Here is a 14,999-nt window from a genome sequence, read left to right as displayed (position 1 = left end):
CTTTACATATGAAAAACTGAATATTTTATTGGATCTGAGATCCAAAGAAAAAGACAATTTCATCTTGTATTTCCTGTCCCTTCTCTCAACTGGCCAGTTGTAGTTAATCTTACCTTAAACTTCCCATCTGATGAGAAGATGCTAACCCATTTATTATCATAATCTGCAATGATTATGTCCCCACTGGGATGCAAAGCTACTCCCGTGGGCCGCTGCAGCTGCCCGGGAGAGCGTCCTCGTATGCCAAAACGACTTTTGAACTGTCCATCATTGGAAAATATCTGGAAAACAAATTACATACATTGGAATGTGAACTAGCATAGAAATGAGTGGGAAAGACAGGCAAGAACATCTGTCATAAGTACTACAGGTCAGAACATGCAAACTCTATTTGAAGAAAAGTCTATACACACATCATAAGCTTCCCTTTCTTTCCTTGCATCTTAAGTCTTAAGTAGGAAACTATGCAGGTCTATCTATTTATCAGTGTAAGTGGTTAAAGGTATACAATTAGGGGCCATACCTGCACGCACTGGTTGTTACTGTCTGCAATTAATATCTTCCCATTTGTAGATGCTGCTACCCCTTGAAGATTTGTAAATTCCCCTTTATTTCTTCCTTTGGTTCCTAAAAATAAACGATAAAACCACAGAAAATTAAACAATAGAGAGTTAGATTTCTCAGTTTCGGCAAGAGAACATTCAGTCTTCTATAGGTAACCTGAGAATGTAATGTTTTTTTAAATTACACTTAAAAAAAAAAGAGGAACCCCTCCCCTGACTTAATCCATATTCTACTAAACTTCTCTTCCAGACCAATTCTGTAAAGTCTTTGCAAAATCACCTTTTGGGGGGAAAATACCAATCTTCTCTTATTAAACTATAGTTGCATATTAACATGATTAAAATATATTTAGATTTCACAAAGACACAATTATAAAAACTAATGTTACAATTGAGGACACTTTCTGGGAGCGGGCCTTATTTGAGAGCTGTGCCAAAATCCCACCCTCTCGCTCAGCAGCTCTTAGACACCTGGACACTTGACTTCCAGCACTTTTAACAAATCGTAAGGTCAGAGATGTTATAAAACTAGCGGACTGATTTTCATACACTGGAGTGATTTATTTTCAAAGACTCGGTATCTCATAAGCTGTGTATCTTTCTTGTAAAAGATATCCTGACCATGTTTTCTAGATTAAATAAATAAGAAAGGCAAAAGAAAATTAATTAATCCAAGTCATACTCTCATCCTTCTAGAGTTTCTTATGGAAGAGATGAAGCAGGAGAAAAAATAAAGCTAAGGTGACTACAGTTAACAGATGTTTGTTTTTGTTTCAAATGAAGTGTTTATAACTTATTTTAATAAGACCATGCAAATATTAACAGAAGGAACTTTGCTCAGAAATGACCAGGAAGGAGGTTTACACTTTCATAGTTGGAGACAGCGCTATGCCTCAGTTTTATCATTTCATTCATATTCAAAATAGCAACTTGATATTTGTTTTTAGAGGTCAATGCAGGGCCTCAGGAAAGAGTAGAAAAGATATGCTGCCGATGGCCAATGTCAAGCTCATGCTTAGACTGCTTAGGAACAGGTAGACTCTTCTGAAACTGGTTTTTGCATTTAGGAAGTAAAACTGCGATGTAATTAAACTCAGAACAAAATCAACAACAGAACTGCTGGGTGGACCATCTTATCACCTTGTTCTCACCAGACCTACAGGGTAGTTGCTTTATTGAGATCCTGGACCCTAACAAGATGACTCACCGCCTCTCTATCTCTTCCTAACATGAAACAAAACTCTGAGATCCAGATCCTCAAAAGAATGTCTTCTAGGTTGCAGGACAAACGATTCTACTTTATTTCAGATGTTTCAGCAGAGATGATCTTTATACCTGATCTGCACAGAATCCCTATAGTATTCAAGTCCATGGGATCAGCTAACACTCTAAAAATGGTGTGTTGGCATCTGTTGGTGGGTGGCAGGGAAAGGGGTGGTTGGCCCCTGAAGGAGATATGTGCCCACTTTGTATTAGCTTTTGGTCATTCCTTCTGATGTCTGAGTAACACCTGGTTAACAGGTACAGCAAAACCGAAGGACCAGGAAAAGAAACAATTCTTCTAAAATGCTCAGTTTATAAATACTTTTTAAAAGGTAGTGGGGGCAAGGCCAGGTCTCTCAAGAATAAAAACTTAATTCATCAAAAACGTTGATAAAGGGCTTCCCTGGTGGCGCAGTGGTTAAGAACCCACCTGCCAATGCAGGGGACATGGGTTCGAGTCCTGGTCCGGGAAGATCCCACATGCCGCGGAGTAACTAAGCCCGTGTGCCACAGCTGCTGAGCCTGTGCTCTAGAGCCTGCAAGCCACAACTACTGAAGCCCACACGCCTAGAGCCTGTGCTCAGCAACAAGAGAAACCACCACAGTGAGAAGCCCACGTACCGCAACGAAGAGTAGCCCCCGCTCGCCGCAACTTGAAAAAGCCTGCGCGCAGCAACAAAGACCCAACACAGCCAAAAAAAAAGAAAAAAAAAACCAGGTTGATAAATAGAAGCATGGAAATTATTAGCGGGATGAAGAACTGAGGACCAAATAAAGAAACATAATAAAAAAGAGTCCTACCAGTGAGACTGGAGAAGAATTGACCGTAAAGAAAAACCCAGGCTGTTCTAGATCCTGCTTTTGTAAAATTGGAAGTGCACCCATGGCTCAGAGGACATACAGGCAGGGGAAAGAAATACTGAAAACGGGGAGGGGAGTAAGAAGCATCTGCACAGAGTACATGAGCATTGGTTTGCTGTCCTTAAACCTGCCTGCTGCCCTCTTCTATTTAAACTTTGGTCCATCCTGCTAAGGACAAAGCCTATTCTATTCAGAGAAGGCTCTGCAGGCAGCAGCAGCTGAGTTTTGAAATGAAAGGAAAAATGGAGACACGTGCTTTAGTAGAAGTTCAGGGGTGCCTTAGTCAAAGAGATTTAATTGTCCTTTGGAAAATATAGAGGTGATGCTGAAGGAAGGAAAATATATGAGCAAAAAATACTAGCACTTTTTTTTTCTCTGCAGAAATAAACACACATTTTTGAGTGTCAGTATAAATGGGAAAGAATTGTACTTGGGGGTATAATTTTAAAACTTGGGAAGACATTTAGTTGGACTCTGTATCAGTAACACTTGGACCAAGGAGAAGGAAGATTCTGCCCAGTGTGAAATGAATGTGAGGATGCTCAGTACCCGCCATGAAAGCAACACACCTGCATTGCAGAGGACCACACTGCTGGCGGGAGGTTCTCCAACCCCCTCCAAGCTCCAGGCCGACGTGTTGGCCCCCCTGTTATTCTTGGTCTCAAGTCAACTAGAGCTTGAGTCTGCTGCCCCACAGGTAAATAAAAAATCACAGGGTTGGAGGCACATCTGTTAGTCCCAGATTGCTTACATACTTTTGAAAGAGCTAGATGCAACAGGCATTGCCATTTAAATTTTATACTTGTTTTAAAAAAATCTTTCTCTTTAAGCCACAGGGCTCGGTTTCCAAATAGCTGGGGTTGGCATTTTCGTAACAACACTTGATTCTTATGAGCATCTTTTGTCCTGTCAGAGCTATTGATCATCATTTTTCTTTTTTTTTACAAAAAACTTTATTTGTTTTTTTAAGTACAGCAGGAACATAGTGTTACTCCTAAGGATTAAAGGAAATCTACCAGCATACTCTTGAGGGACAATTAATGCTGACTATTTTTACTAGCAGTTAAACTAGAAAGATCTTAATGTTGAGTAATGATGCAGAACTACAGCATAGTATCATTATGCTGAAACGCCCAAAGTCCAAGTGTTTGTAAAGTGTCTTGGGACCAAAATAAAAGTGTCTTGCGACCAAAATAAAATAAACAGAAATTCCAGAAGTTAGAAATAATTTGGGGTCATGAGTCCCTCTTTAAAATATTGAGTAAATACTATTTAGTCTATAGAAAATTTCCCCACCCTCCACAAAGTATTCTAAATAATGAAAACTAGTTCTTTCATAACAAATATAAATGTAACATAAAACATATACAGTAGTTATAACATCTTTTCCTGTCTACTCTGATGTAAAAGATTTCACTTGATGATTAGATTTTGGCTAGTAAAATGAGTAATGTGAGTTTTAAAAGTAATTATAAACAATTTGACAACAATTCCATAAGACAATTATACTTGTTTTCCCCAGACATCCCAGATTTTAAACTAGCCTATGCAGCACAGAATGAATTTTCAAACCAACAGCTTCTCATCTGTGCTCCTGCCCTTGCCTCCAGGAAGATGACAGAAGTAAGGTCCCTGGATTGAAATAGGGGATCAATAACTGTAAATTTCTCTCACCCCCACTCCAACTTAGTAAGAAAATTAATGCTAAATGAAACTAGATATTTAGAATGGGATAATGCAAGAGGATGAAATTGAGCCAAACATAGGGTCTAACACAGGATCTTTAACCAAGTACGTGTTTAACGTATGTTTGCTGATCTTTAACCAAGTAGGTGTTTAATGTATGTTTGCTGAATGAATGGGTCCCTAAATGAATTATTAATGACTGAGTAAATTACAACCCACATTACATCATGGGAAAAGGAAGTGTTCAGTAATATTTACAGCACTTTCATATACATTCTCTTGTGCACTCACTATAACAACCCCAGGAGTTAGCAGGATAAATATTATCATTCCATTTTATAGATGAGAAATTGAAGCTAGGCATATCACAAAGGTAGGAAAGAGACAGAGCAAAGAATAAAACCTGGTTCTCCCGACCCTTTATATATTTTTTAAATACACACATTGCTTCTAATTGGACATTAGGATATCAGGTTTCTGAGGTGAGGATAATTACCCTTTGGGTTCACATGGATCATGCTTTCTCCATTAAATCGTTCAGAAAACTCCATTTTAACTGGTTCACTGCCTCCCTCACTAAACTATGAGCTCCCTGGGGGATGAGGCAACATCTGTCCTGTTCTCTGTTGCATCCTACAACACAGCGCAGTGCCTGACACTCGGTAAATAACAGTGGCATCTTTTTACATTTGAAATGCAAGAGGCGTTTCCAAGGATGAGATTCTCAAGGGGTGGGGACAGGGTCCCTATAATGACCTCAGATGCCAAATTAGCATGCTCTCCTTTCCTTTTAGGGAGGGAAGGTGATGGTTTGCAGAGATGAGGCAGGGAAGAGGGGCAAAAAATATACCTTCCTGTAAAGCCTCTGAACTCATGCTAAGTGATTTTACACATCCATTTGATATGACAAGAGAGCACACTGATCTAGAGTACAAATGAACGGTTCATTCAACACATCCCAAGGATTCATTAAGGTATGGTGGATGAATTGCATAATTTGAAACAATTCATCTGTAATTCTTTCACTCCTTCCCACCTCTTCAGGCTTCCCCTTTGTTCAATGATTTTTTTTTAGTAGCTGACAAAACCAGCTCATGACTTCTAGTCAGCAAACTCTGACAGTGCAGGGAAAAATAATCCCTGTGTTTCAAGGAATCAACAGATGCCCTAAGCCACTTCCTTACACTCCTTCAGGACTGTTTTGCAATTCAGTATTAGAGTAAGACAATAACTCATTCACAGTGGGCATGCATTATGTTTTCAGGTGTGGGAGATGTCATATATCTCAACTTTGGAAAACCACAGTAGTTAAAGGACATTTTAGATGAAGAGGAATCGTCGTGCAATTGAAAAGGCAGGGGCATCAGAGTCACAGGTGGCTTGGGTTCCTTCCTGAGCTCTCCTGAGCCTCCATTCCTTCAAAGCTAAGGATGATTATATGTTGTCCTGGTAATTTGGCTCTTGAGGGGCAGGGGCTGTAGGGCTGGGGGAGGAGTTCTGATTTGTAGCATTGGCCCGTTTCTATTGTGTAAATGCTACCACCACGGCTGATTTCAATGAATTCAGTAAAGATGCAGATACAAAATTAACATACAAAGTTCAGTAGCGTTTCTATATGCTAACAATGAATTTTCTGAAAAAGAAACAAAGATGTTGATCTCCCTGATAATAGCATCAAAAACAATAAAATACTTAAGAATAAATTTAACCAAGGAGTTTGTGAAAGATCTCTACTCTGAAAACTACAAGTTATTGATGAAAGAAATTGAAAAAGACACAAATAAGTGGAAAAGTATTCTGTGTTCATGGACTGGAAGAATTAATATTGTTAAAATGTTAATACTACCAAAAGCCATCTATAGATTCAATGAAATTCCTATCAAGATTCCAATGGCAATTTTTACAGAAGTAGAAATAACATTCCTAAAATTTATATGGAACCACAAAAGACCTTGAATAGCCAAAGAAATTCTGAGAAAGAACAAAGCAGGGAGGCATCACACTCCCTGATTTCAAGCTATAATATAAGGCTATAGTAATCAAAACAGTATGGTACTGGCATAAAAACAAACAGACCCATGGAACAGAATCAAGAGCCAAGAAAATTACCCAAATATATACAGTCAACTAATATTTTCACAAGGGAGCCAAGAATACTCAAGCGAGAAAAAACTTGGTACTAGGATAATTGAATATTCACATAAAAGAACGAAACTGGACCCCTGTCTTACACTACTGACAAAAATTAACTTGAAATGGATTAAATATAAGACCTGAAACCAGGTTTAATTTCTTCCTAGAATTAAACAGGAATAGAGTTCCTTGACTTGAGCTCTGGTAACGATTTTTTGGATATGACACCTAAACCACAAGCAAGGAAAGCAAAAATAAACAAGTGGGACTACACCAAACTAAAACACTTCTGTCAATGAGCAAAAGAAACCATCAATAATGTGAAAAGGACTTCCCTGGCGGTGCAGTGGTTAAGAATCCGCCTGCCAATGCAGGGGACATGGGTTCAATCCCTGGTCCGGGAAGATCCCACATGCCGTGGAGCAACTAAGCCCGTGCGCCACAACTACTGAGCCCGTGTTCTAGAGCCCATGACCCACAGCTACTGAAGCCCACGTGCTTAGATCCCGTGCTCCAAACAAGAGAAGCCACTGCAATGAGAAGCCTGCACACCACAACAAGAGTAGACCCAGCTCACCGCAACTAGAGAAAGCCCACGTGCAGCAATGAAGACCCAATGCACCCAAGAATAAAATAAAATAAATTTATAAAAATAATGTGAAAAGACAACCTACAGGATGGGAAAAAATATTTGCACACCATATATCTGATAAGGGGTTAATATCTAAAATACATAAAGAATTCATACAATTCAGTAGCAGAAAACTAAATAACCCAATTAAAAAATGGGAAAAGGACCAGAATAAACATTTTTCCAAAGAAGATTCACCAAAGGCCACGTGAAAAGATGCTCAACGTCACTAGTCATTAGGGAAATGCAAATTAAAACCACAACAAGATACCACCTCATGCCTGTGAGAAGGGCCATCAAGAAAAAGACAAGAGATAAAAAATGCTGGCATGGATGTGGACTGTTGGTCCTTGTGCACTGTTGGTGGGATGGTAAATTGGTACAGCCGCTATGGAAAACAGTATAAGGGACCTTTGAAAATTAAAAATAGAGCTACCATATGATCCAGCTATTCCACTTCTGGGTATTTTTGCATAGGAAACAAAAACCCTAACTCGAAAGATACATGCACCCCCATGTTCACAGCAGCACTATTTACAACAGCCAAGACATGGAAACAACCTAAGTGTCCATCGATGGATGAATGGATAAGGAAGTTGTGGGCCGTGTGTGTGTGTGTGTGTGTGTGTGTGTGTGTGTGTGTGTGCATGTATGAACATTATTCAGCCATAAAAGGGAGAAAAATCCTACCATTTGCAACAACATGGGTGGACCTTGAATGTATTATGCTAAGTGAAATAAGTCAGACAGAAAATGACAAATACTGTACGATCTCACTTATATGTGGAGTCTAAAAAAACCCAAAAAACAAAAAACCAAACTGAGAAAAGAGATCAGACTTGGGGTTACCAGAGGTGGAGGGCTGGAGAGGGGCAACTGGAGGTGAAGTAACTTCCCCAACTGTATGGGTAGGAAAGTGGCAGTGTTGGGGTTGGAACCCAAGGCTGTGTAGCCTCCGAGGCCACAGCTTTAACCATTCACTACATCCCCCCTACATCACTCAAGTCAAACAGCTGGAAGTTCAATTTGGTCCTCAAGTCCTGCGCTCTCCCTCCTAAGCGTGTTATAAATCTGCCACGTCCTCTCTACTCCACCGCATCACTCTTAATTCTGGCACTTGTAACAGCTCACACGGACTACTGCAACAGGAAGCAGCTCCCTGCTTCCCGGGGGACATTGTCAGTAGATCCCCTATAATGTCCCCAGCCTCTCTAAAAATCAATGTCTCAGCAAGTCGCTACATTGCATTACACTGTTCAGTGCTTCCCCATCACCCACATGGTTCTCAAACCTCAGTGTGCAGAAGCATCGTGGAGCTGGTAGAATGCAGATTCCTGGTCCCTCCCCCAGAGATTCTGATTCTGTAAATGCAGTATGGAATTCAGGAATTCTCATTTTTACCAAGCACCCCAAGGAATTCAAGTGCTTTATGGGAAACATAGGTGTACAGAACAAAGTCTCAGCTCCTTTTCAAGGAAACAGAACCTCTTCTCTGCTATCTTACTTCGCTTAACACTCCAGGTAATGGAATCATTTACAGTTCCTCGAAACTACTTAGTTTCTCATCTTCTTTCCCTTCATCTGAACCTCCCTTTTCCTCCTTTCATCTGACTGACTCTTTCTCTTTCAAAGCCAGCTTAGGTTTAGATGTCATCTCTAGATCCTTCCTTAACTCCCTGCTGCTTGCCAGCCTCCTCCCCCACCCCACCCCAGCTCTGAAGGCACGCATACTGAAGGTACCACATTTGTCACACACTTGTCCCCTTCCAGACTATGGCCTCCTCTAGGTCAGGGTCAGAATCTCACCCCTCCCATTATACCAGGACCCAGCCACGAATGAGGCACATAGTAGGAGCTCAAACAGCAGGGGCCCATCTAACTACGGGACTGGATAATCGGGGAGGAAGGTGAAAATGTGAGTCAAAATTACCCCTGAAAATCCTTTATATCACCCAGAAAGTGATGGCTCCCTTTCACAAATACACAAAATTAACACACGTTATTTAGGGTGGTTAAATGAATCCTAATACATGTTTTATGAAAACTATGTAGCTTACAACATGAAATCAGTGCCTCAAGAAGCTCAGTATGTGGGACCAGTTGAGGAAACAGCAGAACCCCAGTTGCCAGCTTATGTGTGTAGTTGGATTTGAATGAATTCTGACTTCAATACATGCAGAGGGGGAACTGTTCTAATCATGAATGTTCCAGTATCATGGAACAACCACCTAACAACCTGACTGTACAGTACAGACAAACATAGAGTCCTAAAACAAAGCTATAACTGTAACAGAAAGCTGAACTCTTCTAATTATTTATATAAACTCTCCCCATATGTAGCCAACAGTATAGATTTTGAAAAGACAGGTTCTTAGAAGGCCAGTACTGTTTGTCTAATATTGCCTAGCACAGCTCTGTGCATGGGAATACATGTGATGATTGCCCTTGAGCTTAGTGCTTTGTTGCCTGGTCTGTGTGTCCCTGGGCTTCAAAACTGGAATCTGACAGTGGTGAGCAGCAAGTTAAATCATGCAGTAAGTCATGACTTGATTCGATTCAAATAGGCAAAGTACTTAGGCAAAGTGTTCTTGTGGTTTGAGGATTATAAATGATTAAAGATGTCATCTTTGACTTCAAGTAATGCGTAATATCATCAGGAAATAAGACCTCAGCAGAAATAATAATCCACCACAGTGGATTCGAAAAGAGAAGGTGGGACTTGAGGGAAGGATAAAACTGGGGAAAGAATTCACGGATGGAGGTGCCCAGGTGTGAAAGCATAGAGGGTGTTCAAGGAGCTGTGGACTCCAACACTCACCTGTCCAGCTCCTCTCCCCAGTGCCCCCACCACTTTCCACCCCTCTGACCTTTGTTCCCCCTGCATCTTCTCATGGATGTGTCCCCCCTAAAACATTAATCACGTTCACTCCTCTTCCCCTTGCCTTTGTCCTCCACACTGGTCCCTTGCCCAGGATGCCATTTCAACTTGGATAAGTTGTACTGGTCCTTCACATCTGGTTTAAATTCCTTCTCCTAATCCATGCTATTAGTAGATCACACATCTGTCACCCCAAACCTCTGTTAAGTTCCTAGAGGGAAAAGATCTCATTTCTTTCATCTCTGTATTCCCATCACCCAGCAATGTTTTATGAGCTATATTACTGCATAATGGTGGTATCTTTTGACTAGACTCTGGATTAGATTCATAAAGTTAAAGAGGAATGGATAAGTAAGACCCATCTCCCTTGCTGCTCTTACATACCTGAGGTGTTTAGCATCTGTTATAAGCTGAACTGTATCTCCACAAAATTCATGTTGAAGTCCAGTCCCAACCTCCAGTATCTCAGAATGTAACTGTATTTGGAGTTAAGATCTTTAAAGGTGATTATCTTAAAATAAGGCCATTAGGGTGAGGCCCTAATCCAATATGACTGGTGTCTTTCTAAGAAGAGGAAGAAACACCAGGGGTGTGCGTGCACAGAGGGACAACCATGGGAGGACAAAGCAGCCAGAAGGCAGCCATCTGTAAGCCAAGAAGAGAGGCCTCCCAAGAAACCAACCTTGCCGCCACCTTGAGCTTGGACTTCCAGCCTCCAGAACTGTGAGAAAATAAATTTCCGTTGTTTAAGTCGCCAGTCTGTGCTATTTTGTTATGGCAGCTCCGGCATTAATAAACCTGGACCTAGTGCCATATGCCAGGTACCGTTCTAAGCATTTTACAAATGCTTCAACATTTAAACACCTTCCCACCAGTGCCAGTGAATCACTATGGCTGCATTTCTCAATGCGCAGGAGGGGAGAAGAGTGTATCCCCGTCCCTCTAGGGTGGGAGCTAGGCATTCAGAATAAATATAGTTGGGGGAAAAACACCCTAAGAGATATATCTCTTTTCTCAGGTGAGAATCACAGGTGGAAGGGTGATGATTGATAATAATAACAATAGTAAAATGATTGTCACCATTAACTGAGCAGTTACTGTACATAGGCAAGTACCAGCCGTATTATACGAATTCCTTCTCATTTCTCCCCCACAGCAAACTTAAGAATTAGGTAATATTTCATTCCCTTTATTTTACGGAGGAAGAAACCAGGTTAAGAAGGGGCAAGCCAGTTGTCAGTTGGCAAGGAGAATCAGAATCAGACCCAGATCTTGGCCTTTTTCCACTCTGCACACTGCCTGGGAAGTGGACTGGGGTCACTTGGCTGGGGGAGGGGAGATTCTAAATGCGAGACTGAATTTGTTCTTAGTGCAGATCAATGCGGAGCAGCAAGGTCAATTGTTTTAGAAGAAAAGGCAGCAGGGAACACCTAACAGCCTTAATAGCATGTGCAAAAACAATTGTTCTCTTTATTTAGCTCCTCCTACATGCCAGGCATTAAGCTTGGAACTGAGTCCTGAGAAGCTGATATTTTTATCTTTTCCTTTTATGGACATGGAAACTGAAGGCCAGGGAAGCTGAGAGACCTGGTCAAGGTTGAAATAAGTGGTAGAACCGGAGTGGCAGGCCTGGGAGGCTCCAATCGTGCGCCTGTCGCAGCCCACCCACTCTACCTTGGCAGGTGTCTCAATGGCTTCTGTACCCACACTGCATAAATGGCCAGTGAATGCACGAGGGTCTCCATGCCCTGAACGGAGAGTTTACTTGCCATATCATGGTCTTTACAAAGATTCACCCTAAAGAATAATAAATAGTATAGAATACTAAATAATAAAGAGAAATGAATAATAATGGAGTAGCTTTTGCCCAAGAATGCTCCAAGGAGCCTTATTTTCCCAAGACGTTCCATGGAAAAAATTCTATGGTCAGACAAGTTTGGAAGTGCTGCCTGTTATTCCTCCACTGCCTTTGAGACTGCCAGTGTGGCAGTAAAACAAACAAACAAACAAACAAACAAAAAACTGTGCACATCAACAGATTCTAAAGGCACTACAGTAAAAAAAAAAAAATCTGATTCCTTCACTTAAGCTAAGCTTTCCCCAGTCTCTCTGAACCACAGAATTGTTTTTCTACATGTGTCAGTGAACATACCTCGCAGCACCCTTTTAGAGATACTGCATTGTAGGACTGAAGAAGCAGAAAGAGAAGCAGGCTGGAGCCACTTTTGGATATGGTAGCTAACATGCAGACTTTTTTCTTAAGAATTATCAAATTGTGGGGACTTCCCTGGCAGTCCAGGGGTTAAGACTCCATGCTTGCACTGCAGGGGGCATGGGTTCGATCCCTGTCAGGGAACTAAGATCGCACATGCCGTGTGGAACAGCCAAAAAATAAATAAATTTAAAAAAAGAATTATCAAATTGTTGGTTGTTTACATTTAGTTTGCTTTCTATTGAGAAAATAAACAGCTTCAAAAAATCTGACGCAATAAATCTGACAAGGGAAGGGCTATTTGCATTCCCAAATCTCGCGGCTCATCCTAAGCCTTCTTGCTTCCGCCCCAACCCCATTCCATTCTCCAGGTTTCCACCCACCCCTTCCTCTTCGGGGCTGCTCTCCAGCTACAGGCGACTGGACATAACTTGCAATGCACCATGTCCCTCACCCCCAGCCCTTACAATGAGGAAGCAGTGACAGGGAGGCATCAGACCCTCTGCCCACAGTTATAGCCCACGCTGGAAGATTCCAGAGATATGATGCGTGAACTTATGTGGTAGGAGTATCTCTCTGCCTTGGGGTTAGGCAGGAGTACTCTAGACATTCCCACGGGGGAGCGGAGGGGAAGGTTGCGAACATTTCCTTTAAAATGTCCAGATTATGTACACAGTGCTATATTTAAAATAGCACAGAGAACTCTATTTAGTATTAGGTAACAACCTAAATGGGAAAAGAATCTGAAAAACAATAGATACATGTATATGTATAACTGAATCACTTTGCTGTACACTTGAAACTAACACAACATTGTTAATCACCTATACTCCAATATAAAATAAAAAGTAAAAAAAAAACTGCTACCAAAAAAAAATAAGTCCAGATTATGAGTGCTGTGATTTTTCTAATTCTCTTTTGCTTATTTTCAGTTTCTAATTTTCCATAATGAATATGCAGCACTTGTGTGTTAAGGAGGAGGAGGAAGAGGGGGTAAGAACGGGAGAGAGGCGGGGTGGCGGGGAGGGAGAAGGAAAGAAGGAGGGATGAGGGAGGAGGAGGGGAAAATAAATCATAAAATCTCCTGAGAAGGAGACTGCATGAGCTCACCTAATAAAATACACGCCTATCTCCCAGCACCGTCAGCCTTAGTTGTGACCTGCAAAGCTGCAATTTGCAACACTTTCCCAGTCACCCCTTAACCAAAGCAAAGCTCAGAATTCAGGTGCAGCGCCGCCTCCCCCTTACCCACTCGGAAGATCAGATCGTCTTCGATGGGATTCTCTTTTCGTTTGCCGGTGCTGTACATGCTGGCGGGTCTCTTCACCGCCTTCTGTTTCACATGGCCGCTCCCCGGGGACTTCACGCGCCTCTTCACGCCCTCGGTGGTGGGGGACACGTCCGCCGACCGGATCACCTTCAGCTTAAACGGGCTGCCGCGGATGTGCTGGTCGTAGAGCCGCAGGGACAGGGTGAAGTCGCCCTCCTTCTGTACTGTGTACAGGAACTCGTACGTGCCGTTCTTGTTGTCCAGGATCTCCCCGTCCGCCACGCTGCCGTCGGGAGTGCTCAGCTCCGCCGTGATGTAGGCGTTGCCCGTTTTGCACAGCTCGCCATCTTTGTCCTTGGTTGTTATGGTAACGGACATGGGCTGCCCGATGATGGTCTGCCGCAGCCCCTCGCCCGTGGCCACCGTCTCGGAGGCGACGGCGTTGGTGGTTAAAATCGTCCCGAGGTTGTGGATGGACTTCTTGAGCCCCTCGGTCTCCACGATGAAGTCCAGCTGGTCGTTTTCTCGCGGGTGCAGCGGAAAATCCTGGTCCGCCAGTTCGTTCAGCTTCTCGCTCATCTGCTTCTTCACAAGCAGCACCTCCGTCTCCGTGCCATGGTTGAGGGCCTGCGCCGTGAAGCTGCTGCAGCTCTTGATACTCTCCTGCCCCTCAAGCAGAGTATCCAGCTGCGACTGGAGGACCTGCGGGGAAACCAAGCCGGGTGAGCTCTTCCCAGGGCGCCCCCGCCCGCACCTGCCCGCGCGCTTGGCCCCCGGCAGCGGGTGTTCAGTTTAACCCAGGGAACCCCGGTCTCACGCTGAATCCTAAATCGCCTTACCAGCTCCTACTCTTTCCCTTCCTCCTCGCCGGTCTCTCCCACACACATATTTATGGGGTCATGTGTCTTGGATAGGCGCAAGCAGAAACGTCACCGACAGCTTGGCAGCCAGATTGCTATGCCTGAGATCTGAAATTTTATTCAGTATTCAGTATCTTTGTCTAATGTCCAAAGTTTCCCTGTCACCAGCTAAAGGAACAGAAACCAGACAAATGAAAACGCCACACCTGAATATCGGAAGCTTTCATCCCTGGTTTTGTGATGGGACATGCAGAGTTAAACAAAGGCTGCAGTCAGGGTTCTCTCTGAAGTTGACTAACAGGTTGGTGTGGGTGAGAGAGCACTTAAGAGACTATTAGACATTATAATTAAGGAAGGAAAACAATCCAATTTAACCCTAAATCCTGAAAGCATTACTTGATATTCAACTTTGCCTTGTGTCAAGTTATCAAGTGGTACCTAAGGCCACAGAATCATAGTTTTGCTGAAAACAGAAGGAAGAAATAGCTGGATAAGCCACTAAATGAAAACTACTGTTTACTGAATGACAGTGACACTTAACCCATTTGAGTCCCCTTTACCGCTGGTAGAACACAGTAAGCTAGCGCCAGGGAGGCCCCGGATAGTGCACCTCTCACAGGATGTCTGTAGGAAAGGGTGGAG

At 42.6% G+C, this 14,999-nt stretch overlaps 2 protein-coding genes across 19 annotated transcripts in view; one reads left to right on the top strand and one right to left on the bottom strand.

The window, feature by feature from the left end:
* TIGD4 (tigger transposable element derived 4) overlaps positions 1-14,999 on the top strand; it is an 827,821-nt gene that overhangs the window by 316,053 nt on the left and 496,769 nt on the right. The gene's annotated exons all lie outside the window — the stretch shown is intronic.
* The window catches only part of TRIM2 (tripartite motif containing 2), a 192,666-nt gene that overhangs the window by 114,255 nt on the left and 63,412 nt on the right, over positions 1-14,999 (bottom strand). For 16 of the 18 annotated variants that reach the window (XR_014264149.1, XM_082463519.1, XM_082463520.1 and 13 more), the window contains 3 exons: positions 13,476-14,199; positions 524-627; positions 114-281 (listed from right to left, as the gene is read on the bottom strand). Coding sequence is in view for 17 of the 18 variants with exons in the window: in XM_082463519.1 (XP_082319645.1) it covers positions 114-281; positions 524-627; positions 13,476-14,199 (996 nt within the window). In the remaining variant the exon portion in view is untranslated. Of the gene's footprint in view, positions 1-113; positions 282-523; positions 628-13,475; positions 14,200-14,336 lie in introns of all 18 variants that reach the window. The other 2 variants (XM_082463513.1, XM_082463511.1) reach the window with 2 other exon arrangements.

Source organism: Balaenoptera physalus, assembly GCF_965194825.1.
Source record: "Balaenoptera physalus genome assembly, chromosome: 5".
NCBI classification, from domain to species: Eukaryota; Metazoa; Chordata; class Mammalia; order Artiodactyla; family Balaenopteridae; genus Balaenoptera; species Balaenoptera physalus.
The sequence above is the reverse complement of the archived record's forward strand: the minus strand, read 5'-3'. Positions and strand labels throughout refer to the sequence as shown.